This window comes from Phyllostomus hastatus, unplaced genomic scaffold, assembly GCF_019186645.2.
Source record: "Phyllostomus hastatus isolate PE091 unplaced genomic scaffold, TTU_PhHast_1.1 phas_contig_40, whole genome shotgun sequence".
NCBI classification, from domain to species: domain Eukaryota; kingdom Metazoa; phylum Chordata; class Mammalia; order Chiroptera; family Phyllostomidae; genus Phyllostomus; species Phyllostomus hastatus.
The window spans coordinates 96047086-96070421 of record NW_025333872.1 but is presented as its reverse complement, the minus strand read 5'-3'; the positions used below and the strand labels follow the sequence as shown (position 1 = coordinate 96070421).

Genomic DNA, 23336 nt, shown 5'->3' with positions numbered 1-23336 from the left:
GAGCTGGTGATTTTGTGAGGACTGACACGCCAACACTCGTAAAGTGCTCGGAACGGCTTCCGGAACACAGAACATGGTCGGTGAGTGTTGGCCGTTGTGGAGTGCACAGCTGCCTTCTGCACGGGAGGAAGAGAGAGCTCTGAGGCCATGGGAAATGCGCCAAACATCGGGGGAAGGCAGGTAAAAGTATCTGAGAGTTCTTGGTAGCATCTTTGCAGCTCTCTGGCAAATCCGCAACGGTTCCCAAGACCAGCGTTAAGTAGAAAGAACGTCACATCGTGTGTGAGATCCTGCTGCGGCTCTCCTCACTCCTGGACACAAACCTGAGCCCCTGGACCCGGTCTCCGAAGTCCATCACGATCTGCCCCCTCCCCACCCCCGCCACCTCCAGACTGACCTCCTTCCACTCTCTCTCCCCGCCCACTGCTCACTGGGGGCGGGGCCTGTGCCAGCTCTCCCCGCAACCTCATGGTGGCCCCCCCCAACTCTGCCGGAGGTACCCCTCACTGGCCTGGCTGGCGTTCTGGCTCCTCCCCTCTCCAAACACCTCCCTGCTCTGGCTTTCTCCACAACACTTAGCACTATCAGGAAGGGGCCATTATTCCTCTAATTCGTTTGCTGAAGTGTCATCTGACCACCGAGCAGAATGTAAACGTCATGAGGGGGAGGGAACTATGTCTTCAGCGGCTCGAGTCCTCACTGCTGGACCAGTTCCTGGCATTTGGTTGTTGTTCAGTGTATCTGCTGAAGGAATAAACGAACAATCAGTATTAAATGATGTTAATATTCTTCCTATATCAGCTTTCTCCTACTACTGGTTTCACACCATGTGGGCGTACGAGAATGTTGAAACTAATCAAATTAACAAGTGGGCTATTCAGTGAAAATTAACGTGTTGTTTCTCGATATTTTAGTCCTCAATCTTTAAGGCAGAAATTTGTTTCTGCATGTTTAAAATAGCACTGCATACAGCAACCAAAGTCACCAACTCAATGTAAAGGCAAGGCTGTGATCCTTTAAAAAAAAAAAAAAAAGGTATAGTCAATATTCTCTTGGAAAGGATGGGATTACCTTGTCTTGTAAAGAGTCAGGTAAAATTGCATTATTCTTCTCTTGGTTCTCCAGTGGAGTGTTTTATGGTTAGAGAAAATAATAAGGAACAGAGTACACAGAGTTATTGGCAATTTGGCTGATTTAGCACACCGTTTGAATCCACTCGTAACGCTATTCAGTTAGGTGCAGTAGCAATCATCAAGAGAGAAAAATCTGGCCTCATGTGTAGACATTTGAAAGATGGCTTCGCACTGTCCTGACTTGATTAGATACAGTCCAAATTATCTGTGGGTGTCAGAGAGACTCACACTTTCTCAGCTGTAAAAGGCAAAAATGAGTAAGTGAAAGAAATAGAACCCCCAATAAGCCTTCCGAGAATGGTGGGCCCTGGGGAGGCATCCCAGGCGCCACCCCGGGCAGGCGGCGGGCGGGAATGGCGTAACACGTTCTAGGTGGCTGTCCCATCTGAACGTCGGTTTTTCCAGGTCCAGTCGACTTCCCAACAAACTGGACTCCTTGCCTAAAAATATCGGGTCACTTTTTACCAAAGAGAACGTTTTGTCTTTTAACTTTTTATTTTGACATCATTTCAGACTTAGAGAGTGAAGTTGCAAGACTAGGGAAGAGGGTTTCCATACACCCTCCAGCCAGACCCGCAGCGGGGAAATCACCACGCAGGTTTCCTCCGAGCTGTGTGTGCGTGAGTGGCCCGCGTGGTGTTCCCTCCCCCACCCCCACGGACTTCAGGGCGTGTCCCCTCGTCACCGGCGAGTCTGTCCCACGTCTTTGGTACAGTGATCAAAACCAGGAAAGCAGCGATGACTCTGTGCTCGTGTCTAACACACAGACTTGACTCAGGTCTCTCCCCTTTGTCCTGAGTGTCCCTTCCGGCTCAGGGGTCACACACAGCCACTGTGTGTCCTCAGTCCCCTCGAGTCGCATCCTGTCTCTGCCTTTATGACAGTCACGAATTCATGGGTACGGGCCAGTTGTTTTGTAGAATGTCCCTCGATTTGGGTTCATGCGGTGTTCCTTCATGTTCAAACGCAAGCTGTTCATGTTTGGCAAGAGCATCATGGATGTCGCGTTCTTCCCACGTCGCGCGACAAGCTGTGTCCTCATCATGTCAGCCAGCACACGGCCGGGCTGGCCGGTTGCTCGTGGCATTGACTCTGACCCCTTGGTCAGAGCACCGGCTGCCAGGCTTCTCCATGGCAGAGCTAATGTTGGGATGTTGGGTTAATTGGGGATAAAACGGAGCCTCCACGAGTCTCGGTTGCTTTTCAGAGATCGGGCCTATTCCACAGAGGTGCCTTCTAAAGGTCATGCAACAGAAACATACGCCCGGGCAAAGAAGATAATGGCTCGTCAGTGCCTGAGAATCAGACAAAAACCCCTGCAGGCACCTCGAAGAGACCCCCGCGCTCCCTGCGGTGGCGGTGGTGGGGGTTCGTTGCAGCCCTGCACACAGGCGCCGAGGCCCGGACGCAGCCCGTGAGTCTGCTGGCGGGGCGGTGGGAGAGACAGCGGAGGTGCGGCGGGCGTGCAACGGGCGTGCAAGGGGATGTCACTCAGCCGGGAGGAAGAAGGCGTCCTGCCCCCCGGGACAGCACGAATTCCCCTGGAGAACCTGACGCCGAGTGAAAGAAGTCAGACAGGGAAAGACAAATACTGTGTGATTTTACTTCTACGTGGAGTCCAAAAACTAAAAACAAATAAAAAAATTGCAGCCACAGAATCAGAATAGAGCCCTGGGTGCCAGAGGGCCGGGGGACGGGAAGCAGAGAGACATGGACGAAGGTACAGAGTCCCGGTCCCGTAGGGTGAGTGGTCGGGGCGTCTCGTGTACAGCGCAGGACCACAGTCGACCGCACTGCATGAGGTGCCGGGCGTGTGCGAAGAGAGTGGAGTCCAGGTGTTCGAATCCCCAAAAGCTGTGAGGGAGGAGATGGTGATTAGCTTCGCTACAGTAACCATTTCGTTGTGTATATCAAATCATCGTGTTGTACACTTTAAATACATGCTTCTTTATTTTAAAATATGTAAAAAGGAATAAAATAAACTTTAAAAATCTTCAGGCAGCTATCTCTAAGAAACAAAAACTCCAGCCATCATACAATTAGATAATTTTGCATGCCTTATTTATATTTGTCTTCCTTTCACCTATGTGTCAAAAGTTTTGAGAGCTGACACCATAAATTATCTACCTGTAGAGGAAGTTAAAAAATGAACGAGTTTTTGGGATAGATGATTAGTCATATTTCTTTTCAAACTTCTACTATTGAAATACAGATAATCCTCGCTGCCTGGAACGGGTTTATTTTGTAATTTTGCTAATACATTGTATTTATCTGAAGTGAGTTCTCGTTCTCCACTGACCAAGGTCTTAGAGAATGATGGAGTCCTGGGGAGAAAGGAGCTGAAACCGGGCGGATCAGGTGTGGGCCCCCCGCAGGGCGCAGGGCGGGTGTGGGCCCCCCGCAGGGCGCAGGGCACGGTGGGTGTTCTCCCAGCAGGGCAGTCTCCCTTCCCCCCGGCTTTTTCTCTGTGTTCCCGTCTGTGGAACTCTGTTGCTGGATGCCAGAGCAGGATTTCGGTTGGCATACGGTGTATTCTATCTCGACGGTGTGGAAATGAGAACATTCAGTTTCCAGGAAATATACTGCTTTTCATTCTACGCAGACTAGTCATCGTGTAGGAAGTCAAGATAGGAAAGCAGATGCTACAAGTGACCTTCTGTTATGAATATTGTATCTAAATTATGGCTCCACAGGCTTCCTGGATGAAATCCAGGAGGCTCGGTTAAATCTGAATTTCAGATAAACGAAAAGTATCTGGGACATACACGAAAAAGAAATGTATTTGTTGTGTCTCTGAAATTCAAACGGAACTAGGGGTACTGTGTTTTGATTTGCTGGATCTGGGAACCCTAGGCTTATGACAACGTAAGTCCTGTGCTGCCTCCAGGAACTTGTTGGGATTTCTTTATTAGGCATCAGGGACCGTGGTGTCCTTCTCTTTGTCCCCATCACAGGGGTGCAGGGAGCCAAGTCCGCAGCCCCCGTAAAACAGTGTCTCTCGCCTTCAGGGCACACTCTTGGCAGCCCAGCCCACTCCCTGCTGCCGGACGCCTATTGCTACTCCCACCATTCTCCGTGCACTGCCCTCCCTGCCATTCGAACAACAAGAACACCGGGAACCCGCCCTGGCTGCTGTAAACGTCTCTAAGCCGCCTCATGCCCTTGCATCGCATGAGTCACAGGAGGGGCTAACATAACTGCATACGTTCTTATTATTGATATCCATGGAATAAAGAAAGCTGCAATCCTAATAATCATTAATCTTCTGTTGACTCATTCATATTCACGCATATAGAATATTTCTATATTAGTCCCGAGAACTAAAATTTTACTTTGAGTTTTGAATCAGAAATCCCAAGTTCAGGCTACAAGATGGATGTATTTATAGAAACATCCAGAGTCATTCTCACCAAGGACTAGAATAAAGAGATTTTATGAGCTTAAAGTCGAAATATAGTATAAAGCTATAATTACTAAAACAGCATGGTGCTGGCACACAAACAGATACGTAGATTAAGGGAACTGCATAGAGAGCCCAGAAATAAACTCACACTTACATGGCCAATTACTCTATGAGGCAATGATATACAGTCAGTGAAAGACAGGCTCTTCAGTAGTTGGTGTTGGGAAAGCTGGACAGATACTTGCAAAAAAAAAAAAATGATGCCGGACTACTTTCTAACACCACGTACAAAAACACCTCAAAAGGGATCAAAGACTTAAGTGTAAGACTGACACCGTAGAACTCCTAGAAGAAAACCTAGGCAGTAAACTCTTCGACACCAGTCTTAGCAATATCGTTTTGGCTATGTCTCCTCAGGCAAGGGGAAAAAAGCAAAAACGAATGGGACAACAGCCGTCTGAAAAGCCTCTGCACAGTGAGAGAAATAATCAACAAAACGAAGAAACAAACCACCGAGTGGGAGCAGACATTTGCAAAGGATACATCCAATAAGGGGTTGAGTTTCAAAATACATGAAGAACTCCTACCACTCAGCATCGTTTCATCCAAGGAAACACGGGAAGAGGCTCCGAGCAGACATTTTTCACAGAAAACATGCGGCTGGCCTGCAGACACTTGAAAGGACGCTGGGTACCACTGATCGCCAGGAAGACGCAGATCAAAGCCGCAAGGACGCCCCGCCTCACAAAGGCGACAAAGCGTGGGCAAGGATGTGGGGGAAGGGGACCCTCGCCCGCGGCTGGTGGGGGTGCGAATTGGTGCGGCCGCCGTGGAAAGCAGCACGGAAGGTCCTCAACATGTTAACAAGTAGAACCACCACATGATTCAGCAATTCCAGTTCCTGGTATTTGTCTAATGAAAATGCAAACACTAGCCCTGGCTGGCGTAGCTCAGTGGATTGAGCTTGGGCTGGGAACCAAAGTGTCCCAGGTTCGATTCCCAGTCAGGGCACATGCTTGGGTTGCAGGCCATAACCCCCAGCAACCACACATTGAAGTTTCTCTCCCTCTCTCTCTCTCTCTCTCTCTCTCTCTCTCCCCCCCTCCCTCCCTTCCCTCTCTAAAAATAAATAAATAAAATATTAAAAAAAAAGAAAAAGAAAATGCAAACACTAATGTGAAAAGACACAGGCACCCCTGTGTTCACTGCAGCATTGTTTACCGTAGCCAGGAAGCGGAAACCGCATCTAAACGCCCATCAACAGGTGAACGGAGAAGGAAGGGGCGGCATAAATATACTGCAGAGTGTCACTTAGCCACAAAAAAAAGAATGAACTCTTGCTACTTGTGACAACATGGATGGACCTCCACAGTTTTGTAACGAGTGAAATAAATCCAACGGAGAAATACAAGTACCATATGATTCCACTTAGATGTGGAATCTAAAAACAACACAAACAAAGCCAAACAGAAACAGACCCTCAGACACAGAACAGACAGACAGCTCCCTCGAAGGAGGCGGGGGGGAGTGGATGGGGGGGTGGGTGAGAAAGGGGGAGGGGATTACGAGGTACAAACTTCCAGTCATAAAAGGGGTGTCCCGGGGGTGTGCTGTGCAGTCAATAATGTCATAAAAACTCCCTATGGAAGAAGGCGGGTACCTGACCCATCACGGGGACCACTTCAGAAGGTACGCAAGTATCCAATGACCACGCTGCACACCTGGAACTTCCATGATATCATATGTCGACTGCACTTTAATAATAAAGAAGGAGCTCAGTGAATTCCGCTACTAGAACCCATCCCACACAGTGGGTTTCGTAAGTTCAAAACACCATGGAGAGCACGTGAATGAATGACTCTGACCTGTGAATAGTGTGAATTTTACCACAAAAATGACCAAATCTGTGTTACCGTTCCTGATCTCAGGCTAGCATTGAGGTACTCAGCAGAGGAACTCTTGAGTACTCTGAGCTTGGCTGGCCTCTCTGCAAAGGGGCTCGCACGTCCTGGGGGTGGATCCTCACCACCCTGCAGGCATCGGGGCCCCTTGGGGTGACCCCGTCTCCTATCTTATTTCAAACAGGTGAGGTTTTATTAAGAGCTTTCAACGCCAAGCCGACGGCGGTCCTTGTTTCAGAGGTGACCTCCTCTGCACAGGCATCGGACCGCGCCTCGGGCTTACGTCCATGACGGCACCGTGCGAGGTCCGTCAGGGGCAATGTCCGAATCAGTCCATCCCGTGCTCACCATCTGCTGCCTGTGGCCTCAGACCCCGCTGCCCTCGGTCGGGGGGAGCCCTCCCCCCCACTCTGGCCCACACTGCTGCCAGCAGATGCCCCCTGCGTGTGTCCCCTCTGAATCCTGTGAGGACAGGATTTGTGCAGGCTGTAAATCTTGTCAGAATAAAGCCTTTACGTGGTGAGCGATTTTGTGGTGTGTGAGTATCCTCGACTTGTTCATCTGAGTGTTTTTATAAACTGATTTGGATGCGTGAGTTCGGATAGCAGAATTATCTTACGGCACTTGAATGGTGGTAAGTGTAGCAGAGGCAGTGAAAATGAACCTGCTGGTCCCACCCATAAATGCAAACCCCAGCCTTGGGGGAGAGAGAGACAATCTCCTTACATGCATTTGCTAGCATGTGCGCTGTGCTCTGCCAGCCATGGGGGCCGTTTCTTCCTCCAGGGTCATAGCCGCTCTGGAAGCAGGAGATGGGGTCACCCCGAGGGGCCCCGATGCCTGCAGGGTGGTGAGGACCCACCCCCCAGGACGTGCGAGCCCCTTTGCAGAGAGGCCAGCCAAGCTCATTCTCCGAGACGTTTTGCATGAGGTATAATTACGACGGATTTAGATTTAATTTAGGAAGCCATATTTCTCTGTTATAAAACATAATGAGAGAAGTGTCTTATTTTCTCTAAAATGTCCTATCTGGAGAACACCAGAACCCAGCTCTTTCGACAGAAAGGATGTAAGGCTATTTTGTACAGAAATGCACAAAAGAAAAAACTTTTTCAATGGAAGCATGAAAAAAAGGAAAATGAAAGGCATCTATTTCAGTCTTTAGATTTTTTTTTAAACAAAACCTCCTTTAGAAATGGAGCTTAAGGAGTTAGCATAGAGTGAGCACCATAAGGACTTGGCTGATTACATTTCTCCACGTGACCCAGTCACCAAGGCACCTGGAGACAAGACAGGCAAGAAGGGACGCACAGAGAAGAAGGCCAAACTCCACCCCCCCAAGTTCCTGTGACCTGTACTTTGCTAGGACAATATTGTGGCAAAAACCAAGGATGCAAATGAGGCTTGGCATTGTATGTGAGGGGACAATTAAAGGGCTTGCCCCCCCGGAAGCAGCCCTTACCGGAAATAAGAGCATGGTTTTGGTATAAGTGGGAGAATCACAGTCAAAGAGAGGGATCCCTGAAGCTCCAGATGGGTGTCGATTGCCTGCCTCACTGGGTGACTGCTGCGCTGCTGGGACGTCAGCGCCAGCACTGGGGGCGGGGGAGACAGGGGCAGCCTCCCCCTTAGCTCGCCCGGGGAGGGCCAGACGTCTGCCCAGCCTCCTGCAGCAAACTCTGAACGTCGCCATTCCTCTGTGTCTTGAAATGTCAGTATACACATGCCCGTATCTGGGGACAAGAAATTCCTCGCTGGTTTGAACTACAACTTGGTACCTAGGTCAGCGACAACCAGCTGAGAGAAAGTGTCCATTCCAGGTTGGATACCTGGACTTCAAAGAAGTTAGCCGTAGTTTGCATGGATTTTAAAACCTGATTGACGCAGTCACAAAATTCAAGGGGCAAGGGTTGCAGATGCTGCTTGGGTTCAGAGTAGAGTCCTGAGCCGCCTCTTAGCAGCGCATCGCACCTGCAGAGGAGGGCTCTCCACTCTGCTGAGAGCAGACCCAGGGAGGCCGGTTGGAAGTTACTCCGACATCACCGTGGCCCTTTCCAAGCAAGGCTCCGCCATCCTTCCCAGAAAGCTACGATGCTCTAAGGCATTTGAATGCCAGTTTTCACAGATGCAAGAAAACCGAGGGGCACCTGTGTGAACCCAAAACCCCGGCACGATGCGCACCCACGTCCACGATGGGTGTCTCACAGACCGGCTCTCCCTGGCTCTCCCTGCGCATCCGGCGCTGCGTCGGAAGGCGAGCGGGCGCCTGGCTCAGCGCGGGGGCTCCCTCCCACACGCTGGCCGGGAAAGGAAGGCGGACCGCAGATAAACTGGAGGGAGGAAGCGGCCAAGCGTTCATTTATTTCCGGTTTAAACGTCGGGAAGAAAAGGAACCGGATGCTAGCGTGTTCCTCTTTGGATCCCCTCCGAACAACACAGCGGACTACGCACAAACGGAGAGGCTGCTCCTGCATTATTGACCGACCTGAAGCGCCGCATTCTCTATGAAACACTGGCACCGCATGGCCCATGCAGCGGTCCCCGCAGCCACCCTGGTGCCGGTCAGCACGTGTGGTGCGGCGGGATATTGTGGCTCAGACACGCAGAGAGAGACCCCCTGCGACTGTTGCTGAGCGCATTTTCGGAGAAAAACAACAACACACTTTCCAATGCGGTGCTTGGGGTGTCTTCAGAGAAGCGACCTCCTAAATGACGCTGGGTGGAGAACTGCCCGCCCTGCAGCCCGGACCCGTGTATTCAGCCTCGGCGTATCTCGGCTCTGTTTCAAGAGATGTCCGCCGCCCGTGTTCCGTCGGCTGGGACCGTTGCTCGCAGTAACACCGTGGGGAACCCTCCGTGGCATTTCCTTTTACCTTTGCATGGCAGCATGTCGGGGGGACACGTTAAAAGATTTTCCTGTAATAACGGGCCAGCCATAGGGTTGCTTTGTTCTCTGGGCATGTAAAAGCTTTCCTGGGAGAACAGTTATTTGTACATCAAAGCAGCTAACCTTACAAGCCAGTTCATACCACCCTCCGTCTGATTCCGGGTGAGGCGGCACCAGCACGGCCGGGGCCGGGGCCGGGGTGTGGGTGGCTGCGCGGCCAGCCCTTCGCTGGCAGGGGGAAGGCGCGGCTCCGCCGTCCTGCTGGACTGGGAAGCTGAAGGGCAACCCGGACCCAGCACACACATTTTTCATAATTACGTTGCCTGCAGAGTGGCCACCTGTCCCAGTGTGATGTGATGGAGGTGAAATGCCGCAGCCGTCCTCATTTCTCTCTGCGTGGAGCGGTGCCAGCCCCAGAGCAAGGAGGAGGGAGGAAGAGGAGAGGAACCGGAGAGGGGGAGGGGCCTGGGAAAGCCCAACCCCCTGGGGCCCTCCGGGGAGGTGGGGCTGCGGGCCTCCGGGTCCCTGGGGTGCGAGCGAGCGAGCAGACACCTTCTGCGGAGGGTTGTGGCGGCAGCTGTCCACACGCTAAAGGCGATAATACCTTCACCCGGCAATAGTCGCACTTCGATCACCCGAATGACTAGCAAATACACACGCAGAGGCGACTCGCTGGCGTGAATGTCCTCATTCGGCGTTTGGGTGGAGGAGGCGCCTGTGCCGGAGAGGCGGGCAGCCAGGGCACGTGCTGCGGGTTGGACGCGGGGAGGTGCGTGTCCGTCTGTGTTACTGCGCCGAAGGAACGGGGTGGAGAATGCCCTGCTCCAGCCCATGCCACACATCCCGAATCGGGGGTGCGCACGGCTATCCAGGGGAACAGTCACCAAACGTTAACCGTGACTGTGTCTAGGGGGCAGAATGCTGATTTGTATTTCCTCCACCATGTGTTTGACTATTCTACAAGGCCCGTAAAAGATAGCTGTAGTCTGGAATGCCCTCTGGCCACTGATGGTTATTATTTCATTTTAATTGGCTTTATAAATTATTTCTATTCCGACAATTACGTCTTTCCTTTTTTAAATTTATTAGCTGGAATGCTTTTATTGAAATGAGTTTTCCTTCATCAACGAGTTGGTCACTCGGAGGTACAACTCGTACATTAAAGGTAGCTAGTCGCCGGATTTCCCCGCCCCCCGCCCTTAACTTGCCAGTTTTAAAGACGACACATTGGTTTTCTAGTGTCTTCTAAAGGTGAAAGTGAGGTTTTTTAAAAAATCTTAAACACCTAAGCCCTGGCTGCTTTTGTTTTTTCTCACGCACAGATGTTCAGTGCCGCCACAGCAGGGTTTTCTCCCACCATAACGGCAAAAAGCGTGCCCGGGCTCCTCCGACTAACCTTGTCAGTTTGAGGGTTAAAATGTGTGGTTTAGGAAATTCTGGACGGTGGCGTGTTTACATGCCAAATCTAGCCACTGTTTTTGTTACACCGTTATCACAGGGCGGAAGGTAGCTCTCAGGGCCCGGAGACTGGGATTCAAGGGCAGAACTTCGAGGTAGGAGTGTGGGTTGCTCAGCTGCGTCGTTGGGTTCGTTTACAACCTGGGGGGCCGAAGGGAAGTCCCACTGAACGTGAGAGAGCAGCTGCAGGGAGAAGACAGAGCCCCCCTCCCTCCCCTGACCCCCCACAACAAAGCCGAGATCAGCTCTGGTTCAACAGAATCATGCATTGTTGTCAGTTCTTCTCTTTGACATCTTTGGGGAATTTTCGTTTTAAGCCACAGCCTGTTTGCCATAATCATCCATCTGTTGACTGCGTACTCAAGTGGGGCCCAGCCCGCGTGTTCTGGCAGGCTCGGGAGCAGGGGCAGAAGGCAGGGCAGGCCGTCGCTAACTGGCCCTTTATCGGAAATTTGAGTTTGTTTCCCTTTTGCATGTTTGGAAAAGTGGATGTGTTTGGGGATCTGGGGCTGAAGTTATTTTCATTATTGTCTCGAAGGATGCCACTTGAAATGACCAGTGAGACCAAAAGAAAACAGAACAAAGACCTTCCAGCTAGTTTGAAGATGAAATGACATCATAAAGCCTTACGATAATCAAATAAAATTATCGAATTGCTTGTCAATCATTCAGATTATTCCAGTGAGTAAAGGAATACATGAATTAATTTAAAAAACAAACGTAAAGCCTTAAATCATACTACCCGTACTTTTCAAAGAGTACGTGATCTGATCATATGTGCAAATGCATTTACTGTACATATATACACTTACATGTGCATATATATATATATTCATGTTTGATCATCTATTGTCTTTCACCATACTGTCATGATACATCTCAACTATTTCATTGGATACTGGGCTTCTTTCACGAAATGGGCCTGTAAAACCTCGGGGTCTGGGAAGAGATGGCGTTTCTGGGGCAAGGGCAGAACAGCCACTTCGAGTCCAGCCTCACACACGTCCTCCTGCCCTCCCCCCCGAGCCTCACCACTGCCGCTGCCGGTCAGGACAGCCTCCCGTGGGTGGGGGCCGGGCGGGACAGGGACACACCCAGACGCGCACGGCGGGACGGCAGCCTCACAGCTCAGCACCTCCCTGCCCTTTCCCAGGGAGAAGAGGACAGAGCCCGGTAGTGGGAGAGACGAGCACCCCTCCACTCCCTTCTCCTCTGCTCACGTCATCGTTGTCCTCACTGCCTCCTGGGCCAGGTGCCTGGGAGAGGGGACGCCGGGCAGGCTGGGGTGGGGGACGCCGGGCAGGCTGGGGTGGGGGACGCCGGGCAGGCTGGGGTGGGGACGCCGGGCAGGCTGGGGTGGGGGACGCCGGGCAGGCTGGCACTGTGCGTTTCCTCCATACTCACCCATCCGGTAAAGAGATGCTGGAACCCACCACCAAGAGAGAGTGGGGAGAGGGGGTAACGGGACAGTGACGACCAGGAAAAGAGGTGCATGTCATCAGGATGCTGGTGGCCTTCCCAGGACCTGTTAGGAAGGACCCTCTGCCCTCACAGGCATGTCTGTGGCTCTATTCACATTCTTATTCACAGACATGTTCCCATGTGATGTGTTCTTTCCATCCAGCTAGGTCTGTAAAAACTTCACCGGCGGCGTTACACTGCTCCCCCCCCCCCCCAGTATCCAGCCAGAGACGGTCAGGGCACCACACCGATGCCCAGCCATCCCCTCGGCAACTTCATCTCCAAGGAAGGGCGGCAGCACAGGTTGAAGTGCCTGGTGCAGTCCGCATCGCACTATTCGGTGTTTCTCACCCCCAAACCACCCCTAATATGTTTCCAAATTAAAGCTTCTCATGTGTCCTCCCAAGATAATGGTTTTCACCCTCTTAACCCGCACGAGACTGGAGAGAAGCGTCACGTCCCCCGTCACCTCCTCTCAGAAACCCACCGCCCAGGAGAGCCTCGGGGCTTTGACCTGATACATTGCCCACAAAAGTCAACGAATCTTTGCACTTCCTCTGACTGTGGAAATGACTCAGTAGCTAACCTGTATTTCTTTTTTGGTCTTTTTAAAAAATTTTTTACTACTTGGACCATCTTTTGTCTTTTGATTCGTGTATGTCGATAATAAAAATTTCTAGGAGTTGTCCTAAAGTTTACGATATATATTGAATGTTTGAATTAACCTAAGTCAGCACTCAGAGACCCCTAGAACAAAGAATATGTGTAACGCAGACACCTTGTAAGAGGGAACCCCCGGTTCCCCCGTCAAACCCTGCGTGACACTGCTGTCATTTGCGTCACGTAAGCACACACTGTGACCACCCAGTGCATGTTTACTATTATTTTTTTAAAGATTTTATTTATTTATTTTTAGAGAGGGAAGGGAAGGAGGTAGAGAGAGAGAGAGAGAGAGAAACATCCATGTGCAGTTGCTGGGGGTCATGGCCTGCAACCCAGGCATGTACCCTGGCTGGGAATAGAACCTGGGACACTTTGGTTCCCAGCCCGCGCTCAATCCACTGAGCTACGCCAGCCAGGGCTTGCACCTTTACTATTATTAAAGCCATCTCTCAAACCAGCTGAGAACCAGAACAATGAAAGCTCTCACTCACCTTCCTTGGCCCCTCTTTGGCGCTCTCCCCCACTCCGTGCAGACGCAAGTGTCTGACCTACCCCACTCTCCTTCCGCCGGAAGAGCCCCTTTCACCGTGGCCGGCGCAGCAGGGCCAAAGACGATGAACTCCCCCAGCCCTTGTCCAGGAGAGTCTTGACTTCGGCAGGATAAGTTTGCTGGACACAGACTTCTAGGTCAATGGCATTTTTGTTTCAATGCTCACTCTTTGGCACTTGGCCTGAGTCCCCAGCCACCGTGACTTCAGATGATTCTTCCGCTCCAGTCTCCCTTCTTCCTCTTTCCGGGACTCAGCTTACTGCGTGTGCTGCTCTTTGAAACTGCCCGGCAGTCTTGGGTATTCTGTTCCATTGTCTTCATTCTTTTTTCCCCCTGCACTTCAGTGTGGGGACTTCCTTTTCCTCTTCCTTTAAGCTCACCGATCCTTCCTTCAGCCGTGCCAGGTCCAGTCTATTTGCCACAGTAGCTTCACACTCGGGGCCAGTGTGGGGCCAGGCTGCACTTTGAGAGGGAGTTTCGCAGACCGATGGAGAAGAAGAGTGATGATTTGGAAGAGTCTCCCAGGGAGAAGGAGGAGGGCACTGGCCAAAGACAGCGGCGGGCAAACTGCACTCAGGCTCCCTGGGGAGCGGGCTCTGAACCCGCAGGGGCACCGCTCTCAATGGGGACACAGCGTCAAGCAGAGGGCACAGTTTCTGTGAGAGGCTCTGTCGCCCACCGGCCACACGAGCTGTGATTGGCAAGACAGGGAAGGAGAGGGCAAAAGAGGGGGTGGTGCTCGCCCAGAGCTGGACGGGGGATGCGGGCAAAGCAGCTACAGCAGAAGGACACAGGAGTCGTGGGTTTCAGCATGTGGTCCAGGCTGGGAAGAGAGGTGAGAGGTCAGAAGTCCACTTAGCCAATAAGCAAGCGTGCAGGGCCGGAGGTCAGAACTGGGGCCTCTGGGACGAGGAAGGGGGAGGGGGAAGGAAATCTCTGAGCTGGGCGGGGAGTGGCCACACGGTCAGTGACTCATTCGTGAAGCACCCGCTGGCGAACCCTTTGTACGGCCAGATACTGCAGTGACCCGACGGCGGCCGGTCCCTGCCCTCGTCACCTGGCACTTCAGCCAAGGCAGGAGGCAGAGGGTCCCGTACAAACGGTATCCAGCACGTTGGAAGGAGGGGAGCTCCATGGGGGACATGCGGCGGGGACGCGGTGTGGGCGGGCCTCGCTGATGAGGGGGCCTGAGGCGGGCGGACAGCGCTCCGTGCGCGTGTCAGGGCCAAGAGCATTGCGGACGGGGGGCGGCAAGCCCACGGGCCCGGGGACAGCAGCCTGCCTGGGTGTTCAGGGGCAGAGAGCAGGCCAGCGCGGCCGAAGCGCAGTGAGCGCAGGAGAAGGAGCGCTGGGCGCAGACGACCTGCTCGGCCGCTGCCCCGGCCTTGGCATTTGCTCTTAGGGAGCCCGGGGGTCGGCACGGTGGTCACCGCACACATTTCAACACAATTCCTTTTTCTTTGTCCTCGCCCGAGGACGTGTTGTCACGGCTTTGAGAGAGAGAGGAAGAGGGAAAGAGAGGGAGAGAGAGAGAAACATCCATCGGTTGCCTCTCATGCGCTCTCCAACAAGGGATCGAACCCGCAACCTGGGCGTGTGCCCTGCCCGGGAACCAAACCCACAACCTTTCAGTTACAGGACAGCCCTCCAACCGACTGAGCCACGCGGGCCAGGGCTTAACAAGATTCCTCTGACTGTTACGTGGAGAGCAGACCTCCTGACCGGGGCCGGGGCAGGTGGTGCTGGGCCCTGGGAGGCTGCGATGTGGGCGGGGACGGCAGATAACACCCCTGTGGGAGCGTGTAGATCCCCCCTCGGAGTGTGGGTCAACAGGAGCGCCCCCCCCCCCGACCTGAACACCAACCTCTGTGTAGTCTCCGTTTGCCGGGCCCTTTCCCCACTCCCCCCCCCCCGCCCCCGCCACCCCCACCAGCTTTGTCCTCCCCCTTTCTCCGGGCACCGCTGCCTCCCGCGGGCGTGGCCTGTGTCTCCAGCTCCGTTATTTCTAACCTCTGCCTTCACGCTGAGTCTGCGCCTGTCCGTCTCCCACACCGACATTTCTGTGATGAGCAGTTACAGACGCCGCCCCCGCCCCCACGGTCTCCTTCGGCACCTTGACCCCTTCCAGCTCTTCCCTCCCAACTGCGTGCTGTGTCGATCCTTGTTTTCACGGTCCGTTGCACCTACCAGGTGTCTCAGGTAATTATCCAGTCTCCTGGTGAAGATGTTGATATTTGTGCTATCATCGGCGTCAATCCTCATTTGTATCTTAGGAGAACGTTGGAATACAAATGCCGAGGGTAGGCTAATTTTAAATTCCAATTCTTATTTTACCTGGCATTAAAGTGAAGTCAAATTTGGAGGATGCAAAGGATCACTTGTGAAGGAAAAAATAATAATCCTCAAACATCTCTATGGCTGAATAAAATTATTTTTTAAGATAGCATTTCTTAAACATGTCTAGATGTAAATTTAGGTATCGGCACTTGGTGTTTATACAGCCAGAAGGCCCACAGGAAAACTGGTAAGTTAAATGAAGACACTGTAGCATCCAGCAAACACGAGAACAAATATCGGAGACTTTCAGGGTATCAAAGATGTTACTTTATTGGCCAAGTTTAACCTGCGCAGGGGCGAACTCTCCAAGTGTCCAGCGACACAGTGCCTGCAAGGAGCTGCAAACGAGAGCCACGCCCCTGCGCAGGTTAAACTTGGCCAATAAAGTAACATCTTTGATACCCTGCTGAAAGTCTCCGATATTTGTTCTCGAGTTTGCTGGATGCTACAGACACAAAGCCCAAAGTAGTCACGTTAGGTCTGGATTGAATGCTGTGGTGGTGCGGAGACCGAAGCATGGGGCTGGGGTACAAACTGGTCCCTGACAGGTGGGGCCAGGGCTTCTGATCTTGGCCGCCCCCACCCCTGGCCTGCGCAGGCTCCCTGCTCCCCCTCTCCTCCCTGCGAGCCCGCCCCTTGCAGGCTGGGCAGCCCACCTGGCGCTCTCCCATGCTGGGAACCATCTCTGGAGCTCACTCTGCCGTGTTCCTCCCTCCTTCATTTTTCAAAAGTAAGCAGAAGTGCTTGCTCCCAAAGACAGCTCAAAGTCAAGAGCTGACGTGAGGCTGGACTTCCACAGCAGCTTGGGGCTGAATTGCAGGCAAGCAACCCCATGATGCAGAGTATAACGTTCCTCATTGATGAGCTGGTCATCAGAATAGCAGCTCTGAAATGAACAGCTTCTCTGGAGACCCTCGGACGACAAGGCGCTGTGGCCGGCCGGTCCAGGAGCACAGCTCCGGGGTGTCTCCTGAGGTCGAGGCTCCAGCTGTCCGTCTCCATTGTCACAGGCGTGCCTGTTGCAGTGCATGCACTGTGTTTTTCACCAAAATATTTCCCTCGGCACTTTCGTTTACTTTCTTGGGCGATTGTCGGGTGACGATACCAACTGGTCATATTCAGGAACTACTTTCTCCGAGTGTGAAATAGTATAATGGCAGGGACCCCATCAAATGGAACATCACAGAGGACAGCTTTGTCCCAGCATTTCACACGACCACAGACTTTCAGAACCAGCACCGACCCCGGCAGACGCACCTCCGAAGTCTCCTGCACAAGCAGCCGTCGAGCCCATGTGTGAACCCCCCCAGCTGCCGCGTTAGGAGGCGGTGCGTTCTGTTTCTGAATCGCGGACGTCTCTGCATTGAGCCAGAGGCTGCTGCTGCCACTCTGCCTGTTGCTCTTCATCCCGCCTCCTAGAGGAGAGCTCAGACCTCGCCTTCCTGCAAAGGGCACCTCCGTCGCCCCCGCAAGGCCCACAGCACCCCACCTCAGCCCGCCCCCCGCCAGACCAGCGTGCCCGGTCTGTCCCCCACGGGGACCTCACAGAGCTCCCTGACAGGAGTGACAGCTTTGGTGCAGGTCGAGTCCAACTCCGTTCCATACCGGAAACGGCAGCAGATGATGCAGGCCGCGGAGAGCCAGGTTCTGACGTCAGTTTTGCCTCCAGGGGCACTGTCACAACGTGACACTGTGGAACGCTTCCATTACAGACAGGGGTGGGGCCTGTGTTAAGGGACAAGCCAGCACGCACTGGCACGTGTGCGTTTGCGTGTTTCTCTGTGCCCCTGAAGAGAGAACGCTCGGCAGCTTGACGAGGCTGCCGTCGCCAGGTGAACCTCGGACGTGACGGGCACGGAGACGGTGGCGGTACCCCACCCAGGCCCTTCCCACCGGAGACGTTTCCACACAGAGACGCAGGGTGTGTAGGGCCCAGACAGCGCCCCCTGGAGGACGGGGAGACGCTCTGAACCAGCGCTGGGTCCCACGAAGGCGGGCGTCCAGCTGCCCTGTCTTCACTCTCTTTTCTGTTCATGATTTGCACGTATTTTTTTTTAACTTTCCAATTGCCCTTAACATCCAGTATCATTTTCTACTGGTTCCAGGTGTACAGCCCCGTGGTTAGACAAAGGTATCATTTACAGGGTGATCCCCCGATAATTCAGGTACATTGTCGGTGCCATGCCTATTCCTCTGGAAGGACCCCCCAGCTGGAGAGGAGGAAACAGGGGGTGACAAATAAGCAGAATGAGCTGGTACGCCCCGACTCCCCTCTCTGGCCTCACAAAAACCAACCGTTTACTAGGGTCGGGCAACACGCAGGGAAGAATGACATGGTGCCCAGAGGCCGGGTCCCAACGGGAAGGGGAGACAGACCCGGCCCCCAGCTCATGGGGGACTCCTTCCCGGAGAGTCCCACTGGGGGCCAGGCAGCCGCCAGCTCCCTCCCTCGGGCCTGTGGCTTTTCGGTGGTTGGCCAGGAGGGGGTTTGCAGGTGGCCCCGCGTGCCGACAGTCACGCCTGTTCGTCGGAACACGTGGCCCCAGAGAACGGGAATGACACGTCTGTGCCTGCTTTCTCTCGCCAACAGCCGGCTGCCCCGACTCCTTGGTTAAAGAGCTGCACCACTTCCGGGTCCTCGGGGAGGAGCAGGTGAGTGGGCTTCCCCACGGCCGCACCGGGGGTCCGGGGGTGCAAGGGTCCAGAGGGGGGAAGGACAGACAGCAGTGTGACAGCCTGCGCTCCCTCCGGGGAAGCAGCGTCTCCCGACCCTCGGCACCCCAAACGGGGAAAGGAGCCACGCCGGAGAGCCGCGCGCGGGCACCCCTGCCCTCTCCCACCCACCAGGCCCGGCGGGGTGTTCGTCGGCACCCCCCCCACCCGCCGTCCGCCGGAGCGTGTCCTCCCGACGCTGGCGGGAGCAGGCGGCACGGGCAGGTGAGCGAACAGCTCAGTGCCGAGAGGAGTTACGCCCGGGGGGCCGCTCGGCGCAGACAGCCCTGATGTCCACGGGCCGAGGGCCCGCCCTCTCCACCGGGGTCCGTGCTTCCTGTCCGTCGTCCACATTTCCCTGCCACCGCAGGACGGGGCCCTGTCACTTCTACACGAGCGCGCCCCATCGAAGGGGCCTCGTTTAAATGCTGTGTGTGCTCAGGGAGACCTGCCCGCTTCCCGACAGATGTGCCAAGGAAATGATCCGGGGTGCCGAATAATACGTACGTTAGACATATAATATCTCACGTGAGATTCGCAAATAATGTGTACACGCACAACACATGCTTTCGACTGCATACGTCTCTGACTCCTCACGTGGATTACAGGATCCGTATTATAACGTGAAACCTTTATATGTCGGTTGTCCTTGGGCCACACCTAGTGGTGGATGGCGTGGTGGGTGACCCACCCCGCACTGTCCCGCTGACTCTACCCCCAAAGGCAGCCCTTGCCGGCTCGGCTCAGAGCACACGCAGATGAGACGCGGCGGCTCAGCTCCGCCGATGAGGTTTCCGTTCGCGTGTTCTTCTTCGGTGCGTGTTTGTGGAAACGCCGGACTGCCCGCTTCCAATATGAGGTGACAAACAACATGAGGCTCATTAGAGGGGGATTAGAAGCACTGGAATCATTTGCAACTCCTTTGATTAACCCCGCCCTCAGGGGAGCCCCAAATGTATCACGCAGTCAGTGCCCAGAGGGACGGGGGAAGCTAAGTGGCCCACGCGGTACTTGAACCTGCGACCCTTGCTTCCTCCTAGAACGATGTTCTGCCCAGCTGCAGACCACCGGCACCCAACCCCTACTGGATTATCCTCGCCCGGGGCTCACTGTTTAGATCCTCCAAACGTGAGGTTATGGGGACGTCTATGAATTTATACTTCAAAATAAACATCTCCTTTCTTAAGAGAACCCATGAGCACACACACACACAGGCTGAATGATTTGCCCCCCAAATAAATAAAATATAAACCACAGCAAGGAGCCGAGATGTTGCCCAGACGGATCATGCTAACGAAAGGTCTGTTCACTATATTCTGATGAAATACAGGAGGGGGTATCTTTATTTTTTCCCCCCAGAGGTGCAGAGTAGTATGCTCTGTTAATATTAACCTTTATTTCCAAAACTTTTTGCAAATACCGTGTTGTCAGCTCTAAGTGACCTTCGCTGTCCGTCTGCAGCTAACCCGCGTTAGGAAAGCAAGCCTAGAAACTGGCAGAGCAGTTTTCGGGGTCGCTCTCGGAGCCCGGGCCGGCAGGTGAGCCGCAGTGCGCACAAGCAGCGGACTCTCACGCGACGCAGGGACCGACGGCACAGGTGGCCGCTGGAGAGCCGGCGGTGCTCGCGTCCACCCGGGGAACAGATTCCAGAGAGCGCTCGCCCACGTCACGGATCAATCACGTCCCTCCAGGTTGGCTCTGCTTACAAAATGCGGATGAGCGGAAAAGCCCGCACCCAGCGGGTCGGCGTTGGTTCCTTCCCACGCCCGGGGCTCATGGACTGCCCTGCACCCGCTGCACCCGCTGCACCCTCAGACGCGCAGAGCCCCTCTGCCCCACTCAGGGCTCACTCGCCCCGACACTCCAGTGAGGAGACAGCGGGGTTCCTCCAGGGGCCCCCCAGCTTTGTGCAGGCGGGTGGTGAGAGGAACCGGGGGAAATGTGGGCCACTGCTCGCAGGGAGCTGAATACGGGTTCTACTGACCACGCGTTTCGAACTCCCTGTCTAAAGTACCCCCCCGGGGCCTTCCACGGTCTGCAGCATGTAACACACGCTTGGCTCTAGGTCACTAGGTTGATTTTCTATTTTTTTAATAAATATGACGATGTTTTTAAAAAAGTAACGCGTTCAGAAGGAACTGGTGTTATTTCCGATGCTACGTGTGCTTTTCGATCGTCGAACTCACCAGGTGTGTGAGTGACAGTGTCTGTCTCCCTTCAGAAGAGGAACTGGGTGCTCCAACGCCCCGAGGGTGGCGTAAATGGGACGCGTCCGGTGGAGCATTTCCTACGAATTCTTTGGCCAGCGAACGGAGAGAGGAGCGTGCGACTACGTGCTGCCACGCCCGCGCCGGAGACCAAGTGTCTGAGGGTGACTGGACCGTGTCTGCAGGCAAACATCGTCGTCAACAGAAGCCATCGTCACAGCTGACAACTCGATCAACCAGGTTAAACAGATGAATAACCTGTCTTCGAATCAGAAAACAGCCAATTGCTTCGGAGCAATTTACTTACAACGGAAAGGCAGTTTGTGTCGGTGAAACCATCCTGTGTCACTCTGTCCCTCATCCCCTCGCCGTTGGTGATGTCATTAGAATCCACTCGCCACCACTTAGTGGGGTGAGAGCTCGTCAATGCACTCTGCGTGCAGCCACCGTGTGCCCCCGGACACGCTGTGGCGCCACCCACAGGAGACACAGCACGTGACAGGAGGGGTGCCGAGAGGGTCGTGAGGTCTGAGGGACGGACCCACTGCAGACCCCGCCTTACTTGGCTCCCCAGTGGACGGCGCTGGGCACCGACGGCCGGTTCCTCTGCTCGGCGCCCCCCACGGCTCCCCAGGTCCTTGCCCGGCACGGTGGGGTGCCCTCTAGGCAAAGTTCAGTAAATAAGGCCTCACGCAATGACCACCAACAAGACATCTCTCGATTACGTAATCTGTCCCATCACTCACCGCTTGCTGACACATCGTCATCTCCCCCTTCCTAATTGCCCGGCTTGTGACATTTTCCAGAGAGCCTTGCCCCGCAAGCTCACACATTCCGGGTTGTTTGCCGTAAGCAGCCTTACCCCGAGCATTTCCTGCCGGCCGTGTTCCGCAGATAAGAACTCCTGTGCGCAGTAAAGGCCGTGGGTGGGTGCCCCGTTAGCGTGTGTGCTCGGGGACTGGACCAGGTCATCTTTCTTCCTCTCCCAGGGCCAGAAAACTAAGCAAATGGATAGTAGGCCACAGGCTAAGCCTCTCCTTCCCAGCCCTACCTGCACCCGGGGCTTCTAGGTTGTACCTGCAACCCGCATGTCCTCCTGAACTCCAGGCTCACGCACCCAGTCAGCCGCTCGGCGTCTCCGACTTAGCTGTGTAACAATAGGCTGTCGGACTGACTACGAGCACAACCCCCCTTCCCCAGCTCCAGCACGGGCACACGCACCACCTGCCTTCTCACAGGCATTCCCTCCTCGGCGACGTTCTCTCTCCCCTTCTGTCTCCTTGGGGGAAACCATTACACTCGCGCTCGCCCACGGACACAGTCTGCCCACAGTTCTTGCCATCACTACCTCCCAGATCCGCCCAGAACTCCCCACCCAAGCCCGCCTGCGGCCGAGCCTTCCCGGCCAAGCCCCCGCATCTCCCAGGCGGATCGCTGGAGTGGCCCCGACCTGCCTCCTGCTTGCACCCTTCCCCCGGGGGTCTCTGCTGAGCCCGCCATCCGCAGGGCTGTCTCAGAGAGACGCATCGCGGTGGGTCCCCTCCCCGGCTCAAAGTCTGCGGTGGTTCCCCTGTCTCTCAGAATGGCAGCCAGAGCTCTCCGACAGCCTTCGGGGGCTTCTACCCCCCAGACCCCCCTCAACTGTCTGACTCCGTGGTCTCCTGTTTAGCTTCCCTCCGCCCGCCGCCCCACCCTCTGCGCTGCACCTCAGACAAACCAAGTGCATTGTGGGCTCGGGGCCCGGAAGATGCTGCAGCTTTGGCCGGGGAGGCGCGTCCCCCAGGTGGCCGTGCTGCCTGCTTCTGTCTTCTCCTCATCTCGGACATCTGCTGCGATGCACCCCAGCCGTAACGAGGCCCTCCCGATCCCCTGGGCCTCTCTTCAGACGGTGACGCCCACCTTCCCTGGGATCTGTCTCCTCTCTGCCTTTCATCCTCCTCCCCACGTGTCACCATCTGAAACACCACACAGCTCATTCAGTCTTTCAGGGTGTACTGTCCTCGTCTTGTGGGCGAGCACAGAGACTTCCGCTCACTGCTGCATCCCCAGCGCCCACGGCAGTCTGGCACAAAGTGGCTTTCCGTAAACGCCGCGTAAACCGGTTAATAGCTGAGCAAACGCACTGGACTTGATCCCAGCTTAGAGGAGAACGTGATCGAGTAACATAAGGAGAGCAGTAGCTTAGAGCTGCAAGCAGAGAGACCTCGGCCACCGTGCTGTGGAGTCGGGGTGTCATGTGCGGGCTGAGAAACCATGGGCGGGGGCTGAGCCCGCAGTGCCCAGAGAGCTGAAGTCGGGGTGACGGAAACCAGCTTGCAGACTAGGAATGATGACGATGAAAGGAGAATTGTGTTCTTTTTTTTCTTTCCCTTTTTTTATTTTTTTTAAGATTTTATTTATTTATTTATTTTTAGAGAAGGAAGGGAGGCGGGGAGAGAGAGAGAGAGAGACACATCAATGTGCGGTTGCTGGGGGCCGTGGCCTGCAACCCAGGCATGTGCCCTGACTGGGAATCGAACCTGCGACACTTTGGTTCGCAGCCCGCGCTCAGTCCACTGAGCTACGCCCGCCAGGGGGAGAATTGTGTTCTTCATCAGTAGCCTCTTGGTCATCGCGATGAATGC

The 23336-nt window shown here is 54.3% G+C and overlaps 1 protein-coding gene across 3 annotated transcripts in view; it reads left to right on the top strand.

The window, feature by feature from the left end:
• PRKN (parkin RBR E3 ubiquitin protein ligase) overlaps nucleotides 1-23336 on the top strand; it is an 831387-nt gene that overhangs the window by 687210 nt on the left and 120841 nt on the right. The window contains exon 8 of one of the 3 annotated variants that reach the window (XM_045844066.1): nucleotides 18384-18445. The exons of the other annotated variants lie outside the window; for them this stretch is intronic. Coding sequence (XP_045700022.1) covers nucleotides 18384-18445 — 62 coding nt within the window. The remainder of the gene's footprint in view (nucleotides 1-18383; nucleotides 18446-23336) is intronic. 3 annotated transcript variants of the gene reach the window in all.